Source organism: Ochotona princeps, chromosome 2 (assembly GCF_030435755.1).
Source record: "Ochotona princeps isolate mOchPri1 chromosome 2, mOchPri1.hap1, whole genome shotgun sequence".
NCBI lineage: Eukaryota > Metazoa > Chordata > Mammalia > Lagomorpha > Ochotonidae > Ochotona > Ochotona princeps.
The window spans coordinates 19537909-19560087 of NC_080833.1; the positions used below are offsets into that span (position 1 = coordinate 19537909).

Genomic DNA, 22179 nt, shown 5'->3' on the forward strand with positions numbered 1-22179 from the left:
CTCTCTGTAAATCTGCCTCTTCAATAAAAATGCACTTAAAACAACAACAAAAACAAAACAACAAGAACAAAAAAGAAGAGCTGGCACTTGGGTCCCTGTCCTACCCTGGAGGGTTTGTTCCAGTAACTAGAAGAGCCCAGAAAGCCAGGAAAGCATGTAAATGATTTATTGTTAATTGTGGACAGGGATGCAGTGGCAGTTGGCAGTGAGGAGGTGGCGAAGGAAGCTGTCTGAGAGAGATAAGGCTGTTGGCTGCAGGGGGTGGTGGTGGCGGTTCAGGCAGCACCATCTAAGTGCTGTGGCAGGAGACTCACCCTGTAGCCAGAGCCCAGGCCAGCCGACGGCGCACCTGAAGCAGCGATCTCAGCCACAGCCAGGTGCCTACTGAGATCAGATTGTTAGCAGAGTCATAACACCAGGCACCAGGGACAGGCGGGGCACAACTGCCCCCTGCATGAGTCATGGTCAGCATCATTGTAGCTGGAAGCTCAGGAAGTGTGCCACAGTGGGGCAGGCTGGGGAGGCACCACGGTGCCCAGCACCCCAGTTATCTCACGGGATCTCAAAGTCACTGGAAGAGGCAGGTGGGACTTGACCTAACACTTTCTGGTTTCACAGCCACCACCAGCAGGCCTTGGTGGCACCTTCAGAATTCATAGCTTCCCTGTGGCTCTTCCCAGTTCGCGTCAGCACCCGCCCCAGCACATGGTCCACCACAGATAGCTGGGCAGACTTCGCGGGTGGCTGAGCAGGAAGGAATTGCCAACACTACTTCCCTCTTTCAGCCCTTCTCCCCAACCGTCTCTGGGCTCTGTGCTGGTTTTGCTCACAAAGCAGAGTGCAGATGTTCGGAGGGTGGCGCACACAGCCATGCTGCCACCCACTCATCCTGTTGTGCAGGAATGCAAGGCTCCCATGGGGACAGTCATGTGCTTGGCAAATTTCACATCTGCTCTATCCACAGGATGGCCATCGCTCAGAGGCAAAAAACCAGCTGGCCACTGGGGAAGGGAACGCCCCCGTCATTCTTGGAGGCAGTGGCTGTGCTGAGCTGGAGCCTTCCCTGTAGATCCAGTACCCACAGTGCCCTGTGCCAGCTTCCAAAGGCAGGTGGCAGGACACGGAGTGGACAAAGGTGCAGCTGCCACTGACATCCCACATCTGGTAGTGGCTTGCCCCCAGGTACCTGGGAGGAAGAGACAGGCAGGTGTGTCCAGGGGAGGGATTGGGCACCATACAAAACACCTATTGTGTCCCCTGGCCTCACTAGGACTATGACCAGGAAAGTAAGTTGGTGGAAATTCTCGTTCCCAGGCCAGACTCCTGCCGTCTAAAGCTTTATGTAGAAAGACCACAAGTAGAAGAAATCCACTGGACGCTGTTGGCCTCTGTGGAACATCTGGGGAGGCAGGGGCTGGCCCCTGGCTGTTACTCCAGTTGGACATACAGTGTGAGAAGCCAAGCAGATGAGGGCGCTGTTCTGTAAGGGAGGAACAGGCTCTTACCCCCTCCTTGGATCAAGGGCATATAGAAAAAATATGATCCCTTCAAATGAATACAGCCTGATGTTGTGGCATAGTAGTGTAAAGCAGCAGGCATCCATATGGGTGCTGGTTCTAGATCTGGCTGTTCCACTTCTGATCCAGTTCCCTGTTAATGCACCTGGGAAAGCAGCAAGTGCTTGGGCCCCTGCACTTATGTGGGAGACCTGGCCGAAGCTTTGGGTTCCTGGCTGCAGCCTGGCACAGCCCTAGCTGTTGTGACCAACTCCTGTACACCAGCAGATGGAAGCTCTCTGTCGTTTCTCCCTCTGACAGTAACTCTGCTTTTCAAATAAAAATAAAATCTAAAAAATAAACAAAAGGGCCTGGCATGACAGCATAGTGGCTAAATCTTCACATCTGCCAGAATTCCATATGGACACTTGTTTGTATTTCCTTCCAGCTCCCTGCTTGGGGTCTGGGAAAGCAGTAGAGGATGACCCAAACCCTTGGGACCTTGCACCCACGTGGGAGTCCCAAAAGAAATTCCTGACTCCTGGCTTTGGATTGGCTCAGCTCCAGCCATTATAGCCACTTGAGGAGTGAACTAGCAGACAGAAGATCTTTTTCTCTGTATCTCCTTCTCTCTGTAAATCTGCCTTTCCAGATAGAATAAGGTAAAACAAAATAAAATAAATCTTCAAAAAACAAACAAAAACCAGAAGTGGAGCAGCCAGCACTCACCTGAAATGTCTGTCACAGGTTGCACCAGAACACGAGCCCCGCTCCCCTGCTGCGAAGTCTCCACGGTTCCCAGTTGCCTTCCACTCTCCTCAGCCAGGCCAGCCATCAACTGTCCCGTTTGGTCCTCATGGCTGACTGTAGTTGACAATGCATACCTGCTCTCAGCTCACTCACAGGGTGTCCCCAGGTCCTGCTGTATTCTGCCTTTTTGAGTTTTTCTTTCCCTTTCATATTGCATCTGTCTAGGGAACTTCTACCCAGCCAGCAGGGTCCTTCCTAGCATCACCTCTTTGGTGAAGCCCACCTCAGTGAAGTCCTTCAGGGATGCCTTGCTCTAATGGGCTCTGGCTCCCCCTAGGGCCAAAAGGGAGAAGTGACCACAGGCCCAGTCTACCGGTCCTTTTTTCTATATGTACTTATCTTTTAATTCCATTTTCCACAATTTTTTTTTTAGATTTATTTTCGTTTTATTGGAAATTCAGATATACAGAGAGGAGGAGAGACAGAGAAGATCTTCCATCCCCAAATGGCCACAACAGCCGGAGCTTAGCCAATCCAAAGCCAGGATCCAAGAGCTTCTTCTGGGTCTCCCACATGGGTGCAGGGTCCCAAGGCTTTGGGCCATCCTCGACTGCTTTCCCAGGCCACAAGCAGGGAGCTGGATGGGAAGTGGAGCTGCGGGGATTAGAACCGGCGCCCATATGGGATCCCAGCACGTTCAAGACGAGGACTTTAGTTGCTAGGCTACCATGCCAGGCCCAGAGCTCCATTTCTGATCCAGTTCCCTGCTATTGACGAGAGAAGGCATTGGAAAGGGCCCATGTCGTTGGGCCCCTGCACGCACACAGAAGACCTAGAAGAAGTTCCTGGTTCTCGGCTTTGTTTTGGCTCAGTTCTTGTCATTGAAGCCATTTAGTGAATGAACCAATGGATGGAAATTCTCTTTTACTCTCTTTCTCTCTCCTTCTCTCTCTGTAACTCAGCCATTAGAATTAAAAAAAAAAAAAAAAACAACCCTGAATCTTGAAAACAAAACAAAAAACAGCTATAGGCAACTGCCTAGGTTGCCTTGTACCTAGGCGAATGTTACACTACTGGCAGGAGAGCAGCCAGTGACTGGCAGGCATTCTGGACCTGGTTAATGCCAAATCTCTGGTAACTATGCCAATGTGCCAGCACAGCTGCTTATTCTTTCTTCCTTTCTTCATTTCTTTTCTTTTCTTTCATTTCCTTTTCTCTTTTTCTTCCTTCCTTCCTCTCTCTCTCTCTCTCTTTCTTTCTTTCAACATAATTGGGACAGTGAGTGACGCTATGGCTCTACAGGCTGATCTTCCACCCCCAAACACAATCATTCTATGTGAACGCCAGTTTGTGTCCCAGCAGCTCCACTTCCCATCCAGCTCCCTGCTTGTGGCCTGGGAAAGTAGTCAAGAATGGTCCAAAGCCTTGGGACCCTGTACCAGCATGGGAGACTCCGAAGAGACTCCTGACCCTTGGCTTCATTTTGGCTTAGCTCTGTCTGTTGTGGCCATTTAGGGAGTAAACCAATTGTTGGAAGATTTTTCTGTCTCTCCTCTTCATAAATTTGCCATTCTAATGAAAAATAAATAATTATTTGGCCCAGCATGGTAGTCTAGTGGTTAAAGTCCTTGCTTTGCACATACCAGGATCCCATATGGGTACCAGTTCTAATTCCTGGCAGTCCTGCTTCCCATCCAGCTCCTTGCTTGTGGCCTGGGAAAACAGAAGAGGATGGCCCAAAGCCTTGGGACCCTGCACCCATGTGGGAGACCTGGAGGCTCCTGGCTCCTGGCTTTGGATTGGCTCAGCTCCAGCCATTGAGGCTGCTTGGGGAGTGAATCATCGGACAGAAGATCTTCTTCTCTGTCTCTTCTCCTCTCTGTGTATCTGAGCTTCCAATAAAAATGAATAAATCTTAAATAAATAAATAGAGTATTTTAGAAAATTATAAGTGGGGAATGCAGGAAACTCCTTGCCGGGACACACCACCCGGGCCCCCAGGTGGCGTGGGGGTAGGGCAGCAGATTGTTCAGGGAATGGGACCTGGGGACATATTGGAGTGGGAGTGACTGGGAACATGTTTGACAAGTTGAAAATGACTTCTGGGGTCTTCTGTGGACCCGGTCACTGCACTCACAGGTAGGCGAAGGAGCTGAGATAGAATAGTTTAGAGGGAGGAAACTGCAGGGCATGTCTGGGTCAGGCCAAGGTACCCACTCATATGGGAGATCTGGGCTGGGCTAAACAGCATTACCCACCACCCACGGGCACATACAAAAGTTGGGCTGAGCTAGACTGCAGTGGAGGCTGGCATATGCAAAAACTGGGGCTGCGGATGGGCCTGATGGTGGTAATTTGGAGTTGCCTCAACTAGGCCCCGGCACCCACTGGGATGCCTGAGGACCAGGTCTGTGGTGGGCTGGCTGGGCTGGGCCACAGCACCTGTCAGTTCATATGAGCTTGGGGCCGGGCTTACCTGACCAGGCACCTATATCCACCAGTATGTGCGTTGACTGGTGCAGGTGACAGACCGAACCTGACCGTGCACCGACTGATGCACCCGAGAGTCAAGTCTGAGGTCACCCCAGGCAAGGTTTCTTGGGAGACTCCCCAACTAGACCAGTGGATTCAGACACTGGCCATAGGCGCAATCACAGGATGTGTGGTCTGACCTTGAGTGCAGGGACTGGGACTGGGCCTCCTCACTTGCTGATGCCCAGTTGCATGCCAGCATGCCCAACTGCACATGGCGGACCATAACGGCCAGCTTATCTAGGTCAGTAGGGGACATCAACGGCCTCATTAGAGGATGGAAACAGCAGAGTTTGGACAATTGTCCCAGCCAAGCTTTGCAGCATGTTCCTGGGTCTGTGGCTGCACTAAGGTGGACTTTGTTAACCAATAGTCCTTGGGAAGATTGTTTTCAACTTTGGAACAATGTCTCAGAACTATCAGGACCACGCAAGTAACAGACTTGGAACATTCTTCCCCACGCCGGGGTCTCTAAGGTGTCATCAGATGACTGTCCCCCATCCCTGGGAGCTGATGTAGTTTGACAGCAAGGAGCAGCCCTCTCCCGTTCCTCTCCTGCACACAGGAGAAAAACAAACTAACTAAAACGTGTGTCCCACCCACCTTCCTCCATACCCAACCCTCTCCACCCTAACCAGAGGCCTGCATGGGAGTGTATCCCTCTCAACTATGTAAACAGTATTAAGAAGGAAATAATTTAAAAATAAAAAAAAGAAAAGCAGGGGTGCCTGGACTTAAACCATCATTCTAATATGACATGTGGGCGTCCCAAGGGGGTGGGCTGACCGGCTGTGCCACACTGGCCCCTAGCATTTTTTGACCTTCTGGCTGCCTCCTGCAGTGCTGCCCAAATCACAAAACACCAGGAGGGCCTTGCCCTTTGGTAGGCACCTGTGGCACAGACCGTTTGTGGGGCGCCTGCCCTCAGCAGGGAAGGGCGAATGAACTGAGACCCTGAAACTATTCCCTGTGCACCCTCCACAGCATAGGAACTGACCAAGTGTGGAGTCCCAGGGTCTCAAGGCCCTGTAGTGGTCCCAAAGAGGACATGGGGGAGGGGCGTGGCCAAGCCCACCTGATCCCCAGTTCCTGTACCACCACCAGGTCCCCGGAGAGTGCATGTGCAATGGAGCAACGGGAGGCAGAGGAGGGAGGCCTGATCCTCCCACTCCTCCCAGCCCTCCTCCCATCCCCTGGGGCCTCATTGTGCATCTCAGTGCAATGGACTCCCTCCCACCTGGCAGAGTGGATTCAGGGACACAGGTTTCTGGCTGAAGTCCAGCACAGAGCCGGTTCCTGGCCTTCACCTGGGGCTTCTTCAGCACAACAGTAACTGCTGCACCTCTGCCTTCCCACAGTTTCCTGCTGGCTCCTGGTATCTCTCATCTTAGAGACCTGGAGCCCCCTGCTCCCTGGGGACCTTCTCTGCTAGCCTTTGGAGGACATCCTCCCTGGCTTCAGGTTTCCTGGGTTCTGGGTGGAGGTCCCAGGCTGGGTGAGCTCAGGTGGGCTGATTCTCCTAGACCCTTCTGCAGTTCTTCCCCCATCTCCTGTGGTCTAGCTGTTAGGACTCCTGCTTCCTGTGTTGGAAGGTTTGGTGCTATTTACATCCTATTTGCATATATTTGCATGCAGAGTTCAGGTTTCAAGCTCCCACCTTGGTTGGGAGGAAGGAAGCAAGGGAGTGGGGAAAGAGCACCTGCAATCTCGTCTGGACAGTTGAGGTGGTCCTGGCTCCCCAGACATGCAAGACCCCCAAGCAGAAGAATACGGTCCATAGAAGGCCCGCGTGGCCAGGGTCACCAGAGGGAGGGAGCCAGACCTGGCCAAGTCCTGCCATTTCTCCAGGGATGTCCACCCAACTGTGGCTGGAGCCTACAGAGGATGCAGTATTTCCTCTCGCAACTCTAAGGGAATGGCCTGCCCTCCCTCTCCAGCCTCCAGGGAGCCTAACTCCTGACTGTGGCTTTCAGAGTTCTCCCGCCACCTTCACTTGCCATCTCCCCAGAGCTCTACCTCCACGGGGATTTGTCCACCTCCAACCTTGGTGTGCTTCTCCCAGAAACTCCTTCTCTTCCTCTCCACCTGTGAACTCTGCCTGTCCTTGAGGGTCCAGCCTAAGGGCCATCTCCACCAGAGAACCTTCTGGATCCACTCTGTCAATAGTGAACCCTGTTGGGCACCTGCTGTTCTTGGCTCTGGCACTGGAGATGCTGTGCACGTCATCACCCATCCTCACATGGCCTTCCTGCTGGCTTTGGTTATTTTTTTTTTTAACTATTTTATTGTATTGTTGCTGACAATCTTTACATAGTTAATTACGGTTTAAAAAAAAAGGTTCAAGGGGTATAGGGAAGTGGGTAATACTATTATGTCCATATTGTTTCCATCATGTATCTGAGGTAAAGGGGGATATTGAGGGAGAAGCCCCACCCGGTTTCCCGCCCACCCCAAGTCCCGCATGTGGGGCATGCTCTGAGATATTTGCTCAAGTGGTTTTAATAGTTCTCCAGTTATGAATCGCTGCCAGTTTCGCTCGATGAGGTCGTTCACTAATTGACACAGTCCATCATAGTCTCCATTTGCCCTGTATTTCGCTGCCAACATATAGCTGAAGTGAATGATTGACCTGTTCTGTCTTCTGTCTTTTCTTGGTTAGAGTTCTGAGTCCAGCAGTTCGATTGGGGAGATCTCCAAAGAAACTTTGAGGTATTCCCAGACCAGATTCTTGTATGTTCTAGTAAGCACAGGGCCCGGCACAGTCCATCATCCCGATCAGCTGGTGGTTGCAATTGCTGGGTTGGTTCTGTTTTCAGTACCGAGTTGCACTGGAACCAATGGGTGTTGCAGTCCAGTCTGGTTCTGCCCAGCACATACTCGGCCCTTACATCAACCAGTGGGAGCTGCAGCCTAGTCGGGGTGACCCACAATAACCCCCACAAGGCCCGCCCCCTACCCTGATTTGCCAGTATGTGTAGCAGTAGACCAGTCTGTCCCCCATCCCATTTGGCTCTTGTACTTGTCAATGGCTATTAAAGCTTAGTTCCATCTAACCAACTCAACCATCCAGCCCTCACGGATGTTGAGTGCCTCTCTGTCTAGCCACCCCAGCCCCCGTCCTAGTTTTCATGCCCTCCCGCGGGACTAGTGACCCAGGAAGGGGGACCCCACTTCTCCCTCCCAGGTCTCTCTCAGTCCCGGTTTATGCACTCTCCAGGTGGTTTTGTGATTTGACTTGACAGAATTAGTCCCCAGTGCCAGCTTCTGCCAGCTGATGCTGCGGCCAAGCCCAAACATCCCTCACCCACTCTAATTTATGCTTGCACCAGCAGGAATAATCAGCCCAGCCTGGCTTTTCCCTGATCTAGGCCACATGCAGCGCACAGGTGTTGCAGCCTTGCTTAGTCTGGTCTGTCCCCATCTCAGCCCACGCTCTCCAGTGGGAGTAGCTGTCCGGCGAGGGGACCAGCCCCTTAATCCCCCTGCCAGCTCTGCCCCTCCCTTCCTGGATCTCACGTGTGCTGGTTGGGTGCTGCAGTCAAATCCAGTACAGGCAACCTCACCCTGGCATTCCATAATGTGTACTGGTTTTGTCGCGACCAAACCCGGCTCAACCCACACTCTGTTCTGGTGCTCAGATTTGCCAGTGGATGATATGAACTGATTCAGCCTGGTTCCTGCTGGCTTTGGCTGTGGGCCTGCAGTGAGCAGGTGCTCAAGGCCCAAGGGCAGAACCTGAGTGTTCTAACTCTGGTGGTCAAGCACTCCAAGCAAAACCCCTTCAGGAAACTGAAACCCCTTCAGAAAACTGAAACCCCTTCAGGAAACTGAGTCTGGGCCCAGCCTTTGGGCATTGGGAATAAGGGCTATTCCCACCCCGTCAAGGAAGCAGCTTGGGTAAGGGACGACAGGAGGCCTGGAGGGAATGGGTTGTGAGAGACACTTTCTTGGTAACCTGCTCTGTACCAGGCTCCATGCCAGGCCCAGCACTGCAGGGGTCGGGACATGAGGAGCGCCGGCTGCCAGGCAGTAGATGCATCCTTAAGAGGAGCTGTGCGAGGCTCTGTGATTCTAATTCCAGGCAGGGCCCTTCCAAGCCTGCCGCTATGGTGCCAAGTCCGCATACAACCTGCTCCAGCACTGCTGCTGGAGGTCGCGGAGGGAGGTGGGTGGGCGGGGAGGGACCCACTGGCCAGGAAAGCTGGTGCTGACCCTCTGAAAAGTCTCAGGTGAGCGTGTCTGTGAGGTGCGGACAGGGTCGCAGAAGATGGCAGCCTGAGCCCACTTTCTAGTTTTAAAATGCTAGATTACAGGGTTGACATGATGGCTCTACTGGATAATCATGTGCCTGCCAGCATCTGTATCCCATGAGGGCGTCGGTTTGTGTCTTGGCTGCTTAATTTCCGTTCCAGCTCCCTTCTTGTTGCCTGGGAGAGCAGTGGGAGATGGGCCAAGGACTTGGGACCCTGCACCCACGTGGGAGACCCAGAAGAAGTTTCTGGCTCCTGATTTCGGGTAGGCTGAGCTCTGGCCATTTAGGCCATTTGGGCAGTGAACCAGTGAGTGGAAGATCTTTCCTTCTGTCTCTCCTTTTCTCTGTAAATCTGCCTTTAAATTAATTAATTAATTAGTATTTTAAATAAAATGCTACATTTTGCAGGTGCTGTAAATTCGCAGAAAGCAGAAGTGCTGCTGGCCGTGGTGGCTGCTTCCGGGGAGAACGGCTGAAGGCAGACATGGCTATCAGTACCTTCTTATTTTTTAAATTTATATTTATATTTAATTTTATTTTTTAATGATGTTTATTTAGCTGAGAAGGACAGACGCCCATATATATCACTAGTTAGGGTGGGAAAGGTTGAGGAATGGAAAAAAGTGGATGAGACAATTGTTCCCATTATTTAAAAAAGATTTGTTTATTTTTTATTACAAAGCCAGATATACAGAGAGGAGGAGAGACAAAGAATAAGATATTCCGTCCTATGATTCACTTCCCAAGTGAGCGCAATGGTCGGTGCTGTGCCGATCTGGAGCCAGGAGCCAGGAACTTCCTCCAGGTCTCCCACATGGCTGCAGGGTCCCAAGGCTTTGGGCTGACCTCGACTGCTTTCCCAGGCCACAAGCAGGGAGCTAGAAGGGAAGCAGGGCCACCGGGATTAGAACTGGTGCCCAATGGGATGCTGGCATGTTCAAGGCGAGGACGTTAGCTGCTAGGCCACTGTGCCAGGCCCCCCCTTTTTTTTTTAAAGATTTATTCATTTTATTACAGTCAGATATACACAGAGGAGGAGAGACAGAGAGGAAGATCTTCCGTCCTATGATTCACTCCCCAAGTGAGCCGCAACGGGCCAATGCGTGCTGATCCGAAGCCGGGAACCCGGAACCTCTTCCGGGTCTCCCACGCGGGTGCAGGGTCCCAATGCGTTGGGCCGTCCTCAACTGCTTTCCCAGGCCACAAGCAGGGAGCTGGATGGGAAGTGGAGCCGCCGGGATTAGAACCGGTGCCCATATAGGATCCCGGGGCTTTCAAGGCGAGGACCTTAGCCGTTAGGCCACGCCGCCAGGGTCCCCTCCCCTTTTTTTTTTTACTATCTTCTTGTATCTGGAGAAAAGGAGGAAAAAAAAAGGGCAGAGTACAGTGTCTCTCCCAGGAGCCTAAATGCATCAGGACCCAGGGATGGTGACAGTCACTCAGTGTCATCCTAGGGGCCCCAATGTGGAGCATGTTCCAAGGGTACCTCTTAAGTGATTTCGATAGTTCTGAGGTGTTGTTGATTTTGTTGTTCCAAGGTTGAAGACAGACTTCCAAGGGCCACTGGCTGACGTAGTCCATCTTAGAGTCTCCACTTGCCCAGATACTTGCTGTCAATGCTTGACCGAGAGAGCTGTCCAATTTGTTCTGCCATCCTGCTGTGGTACTAGATGTCCTCTGCAAGTCCCAATGAATTGCCATATCCCCCATGTGCATCTGAGCAGGCGGTCCACTGCACCATTTTCAGCAACCGAGGAGGCCCAGTTCTGACACATGCTTTTTATGATCAGATCACAGATCCTGCGATTTTCCCTGTGGCTGGAGCTTTGAGACCAGTAGTTCAGCTGCAGGGAGAGGGGTGTTTCCCAAAGAAACCTCGCCAGATCTAACTCCTTGGGTGTGCCAACCAGTACAGGGTGCAGCTCAGTCTGTCATCCACTTCAATCTACACACACATTGGCTGCAGTTCCTGGTAAGTTCCGTCCCCAGCTCCATTTCATATGCAAACCAACGGATGCTGCAGCTAAGCCCAACCTTACCCACCACACAATCGGCCCTTACACACATCAGCAGGAACTGCAGCCTAGCCAGAGTGAACCCCACTAACCCCACCAGGCCTACCTCCAGCCCCGGTTCCTGTGCATGCTAGTATATATAGCAGGCTGGTCCAGTCCATCCTGCATACCATTTGGTTCTTATATACATCAATAGTGCTATAGCCTAGCTCAGCCCAGCAGACCCCACTATCCAGCCCACACCGATGCTGGCTGGTGTTACAGTCTGTCCAGCCAGGCCTGCCCCCAGCCCTGGTTCTCATGCTCATCAGTGGGAACTACAGCCCATGAGAGGGGTGCCCACAGTTTCCATACTAGACCTCCTCCTAGCCTTGGATCTTGCACTTTCCAGGTGATACTATGGTTTAGCTCCCAATCTCAGCACTGGCTAGCTGATGCTGAGGCAAAGTCCAACCCCCCCTGCCCTTACTCTGGCTCCTGTATGCACCAATGGGTATAGTTGATTAGCCCAACCTGACTCTCTGCCTAATGCAGTTCATATGCAGGCCAACAGGTGCTGTAGCTCTGCCCAGCCTGGTCCCCCCGACCACCCAAGTCCCAGCTCTCATGCTTACCAGCAGAAGCAGTGGCCCAGCAGGGAAACTTCCATAGCCTCCCTACTGGGCTCACCTCCCCACCACCACGTATTACATGTGCTGGTGGTGGGTGCTTTGCCCAGCATAACTTGGCCCACCTCATGTCCTGGCATATACAATGGCCTTATCCAACCGGCCCATGACCATTCTGGCTCTTACTGTTGGGTACTACAGGCCAATCCCACTTTGCCCACCTCCAAACCTAGCTTTTGTGTGGCTCAGTACATGCTGAGACTTAGCTCAGCCTGTCCTATACCCACCCTGGCTCTTGTGAGCACCAGTGGGTGCCAGAGCCTAGCCCAGTCTGGCACACCCCAGACCCAGTCTACACCCATGCCGAGGGATGCTGCAACCATGTCCGGCCCATACCACCACTCTGTTCCTGTTTTCACACTCACCATTGGAATGTCAGCCCAGCAGGGGCATCCCCTTAGCTCCCCGACCAGGCCTGCTCCCAGCCACAGATCTTATGCATGTTCATGGTTGCTCCAACTTGGCCTGGTGTAGCCCATGCTCTGTCTTGGCTTTTGCTTTTGGATGCAGCAGCCTGGCCTATTCCCAATACTCGCTGGTGAGTGCTGCAGCCTAACCCTGCCCAACCTGCCCCCATCCCTGACTTTCATGCAAACTGGTAGTTGTGGTAACCTAGCCTGGCATGGCCCACATCCTGTCCTGGTTCCCTGTGCATGCAAGTGTGCTACTGTTTGGCCCAGCCCTACCTAGTACACCATCACAGAGCCAACCCATATACCTGCCAACAGGTAGAGCAGCCTTACCCAGCCTGACCAACACCCAACCCTGACTCATGTGTTCACCAGCAGGAGCTACAGCTAACATGGCAGTTCCCAAGTTTCCCCACCAGGACCACCCCAAGACCCAAATCTCACATGTGCCAGGATGTGCTAAGCATAGTCCACCTCCAGTGTCAGTCTTTGTGTGTGCTGGTTGATGTTGTGGTCCAGTCTGCCCCACTCCCAATTCTTTTTTTTTTTTTTTTTTAAGATTTGGTTATTGTTATTAGAAAGGCAGATATATAAAGAGAAGGAGATATGGAGAGAAAGATCTTCCATCCACTGGTTCACTCCCCAAGTGGCCACATTGGCCAGAGTTGAGCTGAGACAATTTGAAACCAGGAGCCAGGAGCCTCTTCTAGGTCTCCCATGTGGGTGCAGGGTTCCAAGTCCTTGGGCCATTTCCCACTGCTTTCCCAGGCCACGAGCAGGGAGCTGGATGGAAAGTGGAGCAGCCAGGACATAAACTGTCACCCAGGTGGGATGCAGACACTTGTAAGGTGAGGATTTACCCACTGAGCCATCACACCCTGCACCCCCAACTCCCACTTCTTTGGGTCTACCTGCAGGTACTGCAGTCTGGACTAGCCTGGTCTGTTTTGAACTCCAGTACTCATGAGTGTTGGTGAGTTCCATGGTTACACCTAGTTTGGTCTGTCACCACCCTCAGTTCTTGAGCAAACCAGAGGATAATGCAGTCTCACACGTGCGAGCCCACATATTCCCTCAGAATCTGCCCCCAGACCTGGTTCTCTCATGTGCTGATTTGTGTCATGGCCCAGCCTGACGTGATCCATCCCCTATTCCAACACTCCTTAGTGGGCACTGTGGTCTAGCCCTGCAAGCTAGGCTCCCCAGCCCTAGTTTTCATGTGCACTGGTTGGCAGTGGGAGATTTTAACTAGCTCAGCTCTAGTCTCCCACATGGTCAGGTGCATTGGTCTGACCCAGAAAGATCCTTGTTTCCCTTGATACCTTTGGGTCTAGCCCCCTTGCTGACCCGCAAGTACACGGCCCTGTTGGCAGTTCCCTAGAAGTCATTCCTCACCTGTTCTCCACTCCCACACGTCCCTTTTCCCTGACCAATCCATAGCCCCTGCACCTATGAGCTCATGGGTTCCCCAGCCCGGTTTTCTGGTGGGTTGGCTTGAAGCCTTGCCTGCCCACCCAGGACCCCAGATCCAGTCCTGTGGCACATGTGCCAGCCTGGGACCTTACCCCTCCACTCACCCAGGACTCAAGCATATTAATGAGTCCTCAAGCCCAGTCAACCATGCCAGCTATGCCAACCTGGGACCCTAACACCCACACACACACCGCTGCCCCCAGCATGAATCCCCAGGCTCTCCCACACAGGCAGCCTAGGCGCCAGCAGAAGGTATTGTTACTTTCTAATCTCGCTGATCCTTTCCCTCATGGCAATGACTGCCTTTTTCTTTTTTTAAAAAATATTTTATTTGAAAGGCAGTTATAGAGAGGGAGAGAGAAAGATCTCCCATCTGCTGGTTCACTCCCCAAATGGCTGCAACAGCCAGTGCTGGGACAAGCTGAAGCCAGGAGCCAGGAACTCCATCAGGGTTTCCCACAGGGGTGCAGGGTCCTAAGTACTTGGGCCATCTTCCACTGCTTTCCTATTGCACTAGAAGGAAGCTGGGTTGGAGGTGGTATACTTGGGATTCAGACTGTGCTGTAATATGGGGTGTCAATGTTTCAGATGGCAGCTTAGTCTACCACATTTATTGCTTTTGAAATAAAAAAGGAAGACTGTGTGCTTGTAGAATAAGGCAGGGAGGGTGACCCTGGCAGGAGGAGGCACCAGGGGAAAGCCTTGAAGAAAAGCAAATGCTGGGAGGGCTGGGAGCAGGAAGCTGCCAGCTGGGAGGCTGAGTGTCGGAGGGCGGGGCAGGTGGACTGTGACTGGCACAGGTGCCTCTTTGAGGCCAAGGAGTGTTGAAACTGAGGACCCCAGGCTCCCTGGGAGACCCCCAGAAGGAGACAGGGGTTGGTTGAGGGGAGGAGAAGTGAAAGGTGCCTGCTGCAGGCTGCTCGGCTGAAAGGGCGGCTCGGTGTCCTGGAACACCAGAGTGTGCGCACCTGCCATGCACCTGCCGAACCCCCTTCAGGTGGAGATCATCGTTATCCCCCCTGCCCAGACTAGGACCCTGAAGCTCAGGGACAAGAAACCATTTGCTGACTTACTCCGAGTTCCCAGCACGGAGCCCTCAACCATGACTCTCCACCCCTCAACTCCACATGCAGGAGCCAATGAGATAAACACAAAGCAGCAGGGTGTGGTGGGGCAAACTAAGCTGCCACCTGGGACACATGTAGGAGCACCGGTTCAAGTCCTGGCTGCTCTGCTTCTGATCCAGCCCTCTGCTAGTGTGCTAGGAAAGCAGCGGATGGCCCAAATGGTCTGACACCCATCTGAGAGACTCTGACAGAGTTCCGGGAGCTTGGCTTTCCACCGAGCCCCAACTGTGGTGGCCATTTGGGGAATTAATCAACAAAGGAAGATCTCTCTGCTATCCCTCTCTCTGTCACTCTGCCTTCCAAATAAACAAAATAAATACTTTTTTAAGGCTTCATTTATTTTTATTTGAAGGCAGATTTACAGAGAAAAAAGGAGGGACAGAGAGATCCTCCATCTGGCTAGACATGGGCCAACTGGAAGCCAGGAGCTAGGGCTTCTTCCTGGTCTCCCATGTGGGTACAAGGGCCCCAAGCACTTGGGCCAGCCTCTGCTGCTTTCCCAAATCATAAGTTGAGAGCTGGATCTGAAGTGGAACAGCTGGGACATAAATCAGTGTCCACACAGGATGCCAGCACTGCAAGTGAACGCTTAATATTCTATGCTACAGCATCAGTCCCACAAAGTAAATCTTTAAGAAAAGGAAAAGCATAACCCTCACCACTATGCCCAACTCCCAGCAAGTGTCCAGTGAGTGGCAAGTGTTACTCATCAGAGAACTGCTGTGGCCAGGGGCGGTGTTAATGGACAGGGCCTGCCAGGAATTGCAGGGGGCTGTCCAGCTGGATGCTGGGCAGCCATGGCTTTAGGGAGTTGCAAGAGAAGGCGATGGCTCTGAATGAGCAGATTCGAACCCCAGCCTTGCCTACCACCTGTGTACCCACAAATAAGAAGCAGCACCTGCCATGCCTCTATGCCTCTCTGGAAAGGGGTAGGAGGAGGTGGATCTCCTGGGATCCCCGAGAGGGGACAGCAGCCAAACCCCCACTCCATGCAGTCCACACTCAGCCTAGAACACAGCTCACATAGTAAGGCTGGAAACAGTGCTTTATTTTGGGGCAGTGCCCAAAATGAGGTGGGAGAAGAGAAGGGCCCAGAGACCAGGTGGGACATGGGGCAGCTGGGGGATTCTCTCGGGGCAAGGCCCAGGTCCAGGAAGGAGTCAGGCAGGTGTTGGACCCGCTTGGTACCCACAGGAGCCGGAAGTGGGAGGCCAGCAATGGGGCCACGAGGATGGCTTGAGGGTGTCAGAGCCCGCAGAGGCCAGACTGAGAGGCCCCTGAGAGGCCTGTCCTGTGGGTGACCCAGCCTCAGGGAGCCAGCAGTGACTGGGGAAGCAGACACGTTGATGGGGACTGCGCGATACCTGCCACATGGGGCCTCCAAAGAAGGGTGTGGCCCTGGCTCCTGTGCTGGGTCAGGGATCTGTGTGCCGGGGACTCGCCTAGGCCGTCACCTACTGGTTCTCCTCCCTGCTGGCAGCACAAAGGGACAAAGACATGGGGGAAGAGGGATGGTGCTCAGCTGGGCTCCAGAATGCCAGGCCCAAGACGGGCAGAAATAGCCCCCACCCTCCTGAACACCCTCAAGAGAAGAGGAGAGGACATGGCCATGGAGGGAGATGGGACTGGCCCTGGCCAAGTACTCACAGTGTCTGGTACGTGCTGTCCTTGGCCTTGAGGAAGCGCAGCACGAAGAAGGCTACCGCCTGCAAGCTCAGCACCAACACGACACCCCCGATGAAGCTGGCCCCGTCAAAGCCAGGGTTGGGGCCTTCAGGAGCTGGGGGCTCCCCTGCGAGGCCAGGGCACAGTAAAGGTCAGAGAAGGTGAGGTGTACCAGAGCCCAGGCTCTCCACAGTGTGGCCAGGCCACTGCAGGCAGGGGTGTGTAGTGTGCATGTGTGATGTGGGGTGGGGTGTGTGTTTGTGTGTGTAGGCTGGCTAGCCCTGGCTCTGCCCCGAAGCTGCCCTATGGCCTCACACTGCTTGCATCCTCTCCAGGTCTCCTGATGGTCTGGCAGGGTCCCATGGCCAACAAGCTCCCTTCAAGCCTCCCTACCTCTCACTAGCCCAAGAGCATGAGAATGTGCCTAGGGCCTGTGTTGCCAGGATGCTAAGCACATGACTTAGGCTCTGTCCCAACCTCCTTGGCCCTGAGCGCTTAGAAAGCAGCATAGGTTGGCGTGGAGGCCCTGGGGTCAGCAGCTTGGTGGAGACAGAAAGCTGGAAGCAGGCTTTGTGGGCCAGATCCAAAGTGACTCCACACTGGAGGCCAAGCAGACCCCCATCCCTCCCTTGCCCCCGTAGGGCGCAGTCATGAAGTCACAGTTGCTAGGTGAGGTCTGAGTGCCTTCCAGCTGTGCCAGGTTACCCACTGGTTCCCACCAGGGATTCAATTTCAGGCCCTGGGCCAGGTGCCTAGAGCAGGGCAGCTGGCAGGTAGAGCATCCCTCTGGGTCCATGGATAGGATGCCTGCTATGAGTAGGCCCCCAGAGGGGGTGAGTGGTGGCAGGGGGTCCAGGGATATGAAAGGCCAAGGGTGGTCTGAGCTGCAGCTCAGGGGGTTCCAGAGGAGGTTGTTGCGGGAGAGGAAGAAGACACGAGTTGCCCTAGGCAGGGCTGAGGTTCTGACTGAGCCATCAATAATTCAGCCTCCGTGATCGGATTTCGGCTTTAATTAACCAAGAGCCACTGCTGGCCAGGCCAAGTTGGCTGACCTCCGAGGCCCGGAGGGGCATGGGGCCCCCGGGGGTAGGGCTCTTGCCTCTGCTCTGCCAGGAATCTGCTTTGTGAGCCTCTGGGCTCAGAGGTCACAGTAGGCAGTCCCCAGGCCCATCTGATTGACAGGTGCAGCCATACATCTGGACTCGGACAGCAGGTCCTCAGGGGTCACTCAGCTCCCAGATTGGGGCTTGGGGGGATAGGAGCTGTCATTTTTTGAACCACCAGAGGGGCACTATGCAGTCTGGTGGAACCTTCAATGCAGCTGTGGGGAGGTCAGTCAGGTCCAACCCATCTCCCGTATGTGAGCAGCAGTCACAGAGTGGATTCAGGCCACAGCCCTGCTGACTTCAAGTGGCTTCTGGCCATCCCCACCCCCAGCCCCAGGCAGCACCTTACTTGTCGTGATGGTTTCCGGCTCATCAGTGGGGTGGTGGTGGGCAGCTGGGAAGACAGGGGACCCAGAATGAAACAGCCCCTACTCTCAGCAAGTCCCTGGAGACAGCTCCAAGCTGCCCCTCTGGGTAAGGTCAGACCACCCCAATCCCCAGTGTCCCTCCCAGGCCAAGACACACAGCTCCCTTCACCAGGGCCTTCTTTGACCTCCACATTTCAGGACGCCGCCTCCTACTGCAAGCCCCCACCTCAACAGCCTTCAGAACTTCTCCAAGCCCTCCCAAACCTAAAAAGGAGCCACCCCGCCCCAACCCTTGTCCCCTCAGTACACCTGTGGCAAGCTGCAGGTGCCACAGGCCACAGAGAGAGTTTCTCAGTGCAAGAGGCAGAGTGGGCTCTGGGCCCAGGCAGGCTCGGGGCACCATCCATCCCACATCGAGGAAGGCCGGCTCCTCCAGAAACACCTCCGCCCCCTCCCTCCAGCGAGGCCGAGGCTGGGCGGACCCCATTACCCGGACACAATTCAGAGCTGTTGTAGACGGAGCAACCTTCCCTGGCCGCCTCCCCTTGGGCCACGCAGTGTCCTGGCGAAACAGGGAAAGGGACGATATGTGGGGAGAAGCTTCCCCATCTCCCCCGAGCTCACAGCTGGGGGTACTCAACATGGATCCGGCCCTCCCAAGTACCTGGTTCCTCAGGGCCACAGCGCCTCCACACACAACCGGAGAGGTTGTGTGCCCCGGCCGCCTGTACGCAGCGCTCGCAGGGCTCCAGCTGCTGACAGGTTCCCCCGACAGCAGGTCGGACGCTAAGGCGGAGCAGGGCTCCCCTCCCAAAGCCGGGAGCTCCTTTACCTGGGAGCAGAGGTAGGGGTGGGGAAAGCTACAGTACCTGCCCCTCTGCACAGGCCTGGAGCTGGCACCCACAAGGTCACACCCCTCCATGTCCAGGCTTCCCTCTGTCACACACCTGGGGTCCCCAGGGGCACTTGCAGTCCCCTCCCCACACACACACCCAGCGGCGGGCCCTTCTGCTCCCTGCCGGAGATCCCAGAGGGTTCTTGGGAGAATACCTAGGGGGTAGGGTGGATGCGCTCCACCTGCCCTGGGCTGGGGCCCCTCCCGACTTTACCAGCGGCAGAGAGCTGCGCGCACAGCAGCAGGCAGCAGCAGCCACCACAGAGCGCGGCCCGCAGGGAGCGGGGTCCTAGTGGGGCCATGGGGGTGCTGGGTCTGCTCGGGTGATGCAGCCCCTCTGGACTCGGAGCTTGTGGGTCGAGCTTGTGGGGACCGAGACCCAGACAACAGGGGCGTGGCCAGGCCCGGGGCTTGGACTCCGGTGGGGCGGGACCTGGGCAAAGGGGGCGGGGCCAGGGATGAGCGGCAGACGTGCTACTTTGTGCCCTCCGGGACGGCTTCAGGAAAACTCTGAATGGAAACTTTTATCCTGGTGTAACACTTGAGAAAACAGGAACGCTGAGGGAGCAGTACCAACTGCGCGGTGGCGACGGGGTTTAAAGTGAGGTTGTTTCCCTCACTCAGTCCTTGCCTCCTCTTCCCTCTGTCCCTCTGCCCTGGCCATTGCTAGGGCCACGCGTGCCTTCCCACCGGCCACGACTCCTGCCCTTTTTATTTATTCAAAAGGCAGCCAGATCCCTCATCTGCTAGCTAGTTCACTTCCTGCATGAACAGCAAGGGAGCTGGGCCAGGCAGAAGCCAGGAGCCTGGAGCTCCATCCAGGCCTCTCACGTGGGTGGCAGGGACCACTCTCCTCCCAAGTTCTTGATTCACCGCCACTGCCTGCCAGGTGTGCATGGCTGGCAGCTGGAATGAACGGAGCTGAGTGTCCTGACTGGCGTCTCCATCACCTGCTTGTGCCTCTTTCTGGTTTTCTTCTGCAGTCAGCTGCCAGGAGGGAACACCTTCTCATCTCTGTCCTCCTCCTCTTCCTCTCCCCTCCTCCCTTCTGCTTCTCCTCCTAATCCAGAGTTGTCCCAATGGGTCCTGGGTCCTCTTTCACATTCTATCAGGTCATCTGTTTTAGATTTATGCATTTACTTAAAATGCAGAGTTACATAGAAGGAGAGACAGAGAGATCCTCCATCCACTGGGTCACTCCCCAAATGGCTTCAATGACTGGAACTGAGCAGATCTGAAACTAGGAGCCAGGAGCTTCCTCCTGGTCTCCCACATGGGTGTCTGGGCCTGAGCACTTGGGCCAGCCTCCACTGCTGTTGCAGGTGCTTCAGCAAGGAGTTGGGTTAGCAGTGGAGATGCCAGAACTTGAACCAGACGCTGGAACTTGGAACAGGCTGAGGCTTGACTTGTGTTGCCACAGTGCCAGCCCCTACCAGGCCATCTTGGCACATCATTCATCTCAGTCCCTGGGTAGCTGTGGGTCTGGTCATGCCCACTGTTGTGGTGCAGCAGGCACTGGGGATGAGGGGAAGGGCGGGGGGCAGTCGGCTACTCTCTGCTGTGTTCCCTGCTACCTGGGCACCTGTGCCCCAGAGACTCTAAGGTCCCTGACGTGACCCAGTTCCCTCCGCCCAGTCAGGGAGTTCCCCTCTCCCTCCCCCCCAGTCATCTGGGTTGGCAGCCGGGGATTCATCTCCTTTGTTTCAGCTCCCAGCTTAAACTTCTTCTCCTCTGATCCTTCTCCCATCGGCCAGCCCCTGCCCTGCCTCTCTCAGCCTCCAGGCTCCACTCCAAGCCAGCTCTCCTGCAACCACGGACATGGCCCTTCTCTTCCGGAAGACAATTTCTCAGCCATGCCTGACTTCTGTGACCCTCCCACTCCCGGCCCTCCCATCCCCTTCCTGCCCTACAAGAAGCTAGATCAGCAATCTTCCTGCCCATCTCCCACCCTATGTTAGCATTCTCACTTCCTAAGGATCCTCTACTCTGAATCCATCTATCCCTTTGAGATGCCACTCAAAGGCCCCCTCCTACAGGAAGCCCTCTGAGACTGTCCCAGGACAAGGCTGGGCTGCTGCAGCACCTGTCTCAATTAGTAGATCCAAATTCGCTGACCTTCCTGGGTGGGTCCCTGGCCACTCCTGGCCACAATGACCGCAATGCCTTCTCATGGGATTCCTGCTCTTCCAGCCCCTTCTCCACTTGGCAGGTCTCCCAGGAGGCCTTGCTGGCTTCCAGCTCACAGCTGTCCCTGGTCAAGTGAACCTTCCTGCTTTCCTCTCCTCACTCAGAACCCTTCTTGCCTGGCTCCAGATGTGCAGGCTTCCTTCCTCCCGCTCTTCCTTGAGGTCCCCCCCCAAGAGCACTTGGCACTCCACAAGCTGTCTCACGGCTCCCCGCTAGTCCATCTTCAGGAACCCATCCCACAAGCTCCCTATAGGCAGGGGTCTCCTGGTTACTGCCCATCACATCACCTGCTTCCTGCACACACCATGTCGGAAGGAACAGTTGCCTCCCAGCTGCGTGAAAGCTAGAGTCACGCTGTCTCCTACACCTAGTGAGGATCTAAGCAGGTGTTTATTAAGCAGACAATCTGCTGTGCTAGGACTGTTGCTGTACTTGTTTGCCCCTCTGGGCTGGGAGACCCTCCCACTGCCCTATCTGATATTCTTCTTTCTACCGTGCCCATCTTTCCCTATCAGAATGAAAGTGCCTGGAAGGGGGCAGAGTTTTTTGCCCAGTGCCTGGGAAACAGTAGGCACTCAGCAAATGCTGAGTGGATGTGGAAAACAGGGATGCAGTCAGATTATCCGTCCCCAGAAACCACAGAGAGTTGAGCACCAGGAACAATCCCTGAACACAAATGATGAATAGTCCGGGCTGAGCATGCAGGCTCCAGTGATGCCAGACCCCGAGTCATGGAGGAAGGCCTTAGATGTAACAATTACCTATATCACCATCCACACGCCCCAAGATACCCAGCACAGGTGAAGGAGTCTTACCTGGACGAGAACGTGCAAAGCCACCTGGTGGCCACTTGGGGAACTGCAGTTATTGTCAAGCCCTCCTCCAACTTGACCACCCCGCCCCGCCCCCCCCCCCCCCCCCACACAACCCACTTCCAGCCACATAGTTCCTGCTCATTCCTGCTCATCACTGCTCCTCAGAAGTGTTGCACTGGTGAACAGACCATGCTTAGCTCAGACCTGGGCATCCTCTACTGCCATACTTTTCCCTGGGGGCCTCACACACAGAACAGGGAGGTGGACAACTACTTCAAAAAAGACCACCAAATACGACTTCTGCTTGACTGGGCTTAGAGGTGGCCTGACAAGACTGCTCTGCTCAGCCAGCTCCCTTACCACTGGTACATACAATCAGTGAACCTCAAATTTTGATGTTTAAGGGAATTGGGGTGGGGT

At 54.4% G+C, this 22179-nt stretch overlaps 1 protein-coding gene across 1 annotated transcript; it reads right to left on the reverse strand.

The window, feature by feature from the left end:
- Positions 1-16366: 16366 nt before the first annotated feature.
- Positions 16367-19098, reverse strand: CD164L2 (CD164 molecule like 2). The gene is made up of 5 exons (XM_004592198.2): positions 18972-19098; positions 18527-18694; positions 18353-18424; positions 17839-17888; positions 16367-16510 (listed from the first exon to the last, which is right to left on the reverse strand). The coding sequence occupies exons 1-5, from the start codon at positions 19057-19059 to the stop codon at positions 16367-16369; spliced, it is 522 nt and encodes a 173-aa protein (XP_004592255.2). The 5' UTR covers positions 19060-19098.
- Positions 19099-22179: the final 3081 nt, after the last annotated feature.

Coding starts and splice junctions, on each gene's coding strand:
- CD164L2 (XM_004592198.2), bottom strand. CDS start 19,059: ATGGCCCCACTAGGACCCCGCTCCCTGCGGGCCGCGCTCTGTGGTGGC. Junction 17,889..18,352: donor CAGCTCTGAATTGTGTCCGG/GTAATGGGGTCC, acceptor CTGTCTTCCCAG/CTGCCCACCACCACCCCACT. Junction 16,511..17,838: donor AAACCATCACGACAAGTAAG/GTGCTGCCTGGG, acceptor CTCGCAGGGGAG/CCCCCAGCTCCTGAAGGCCC.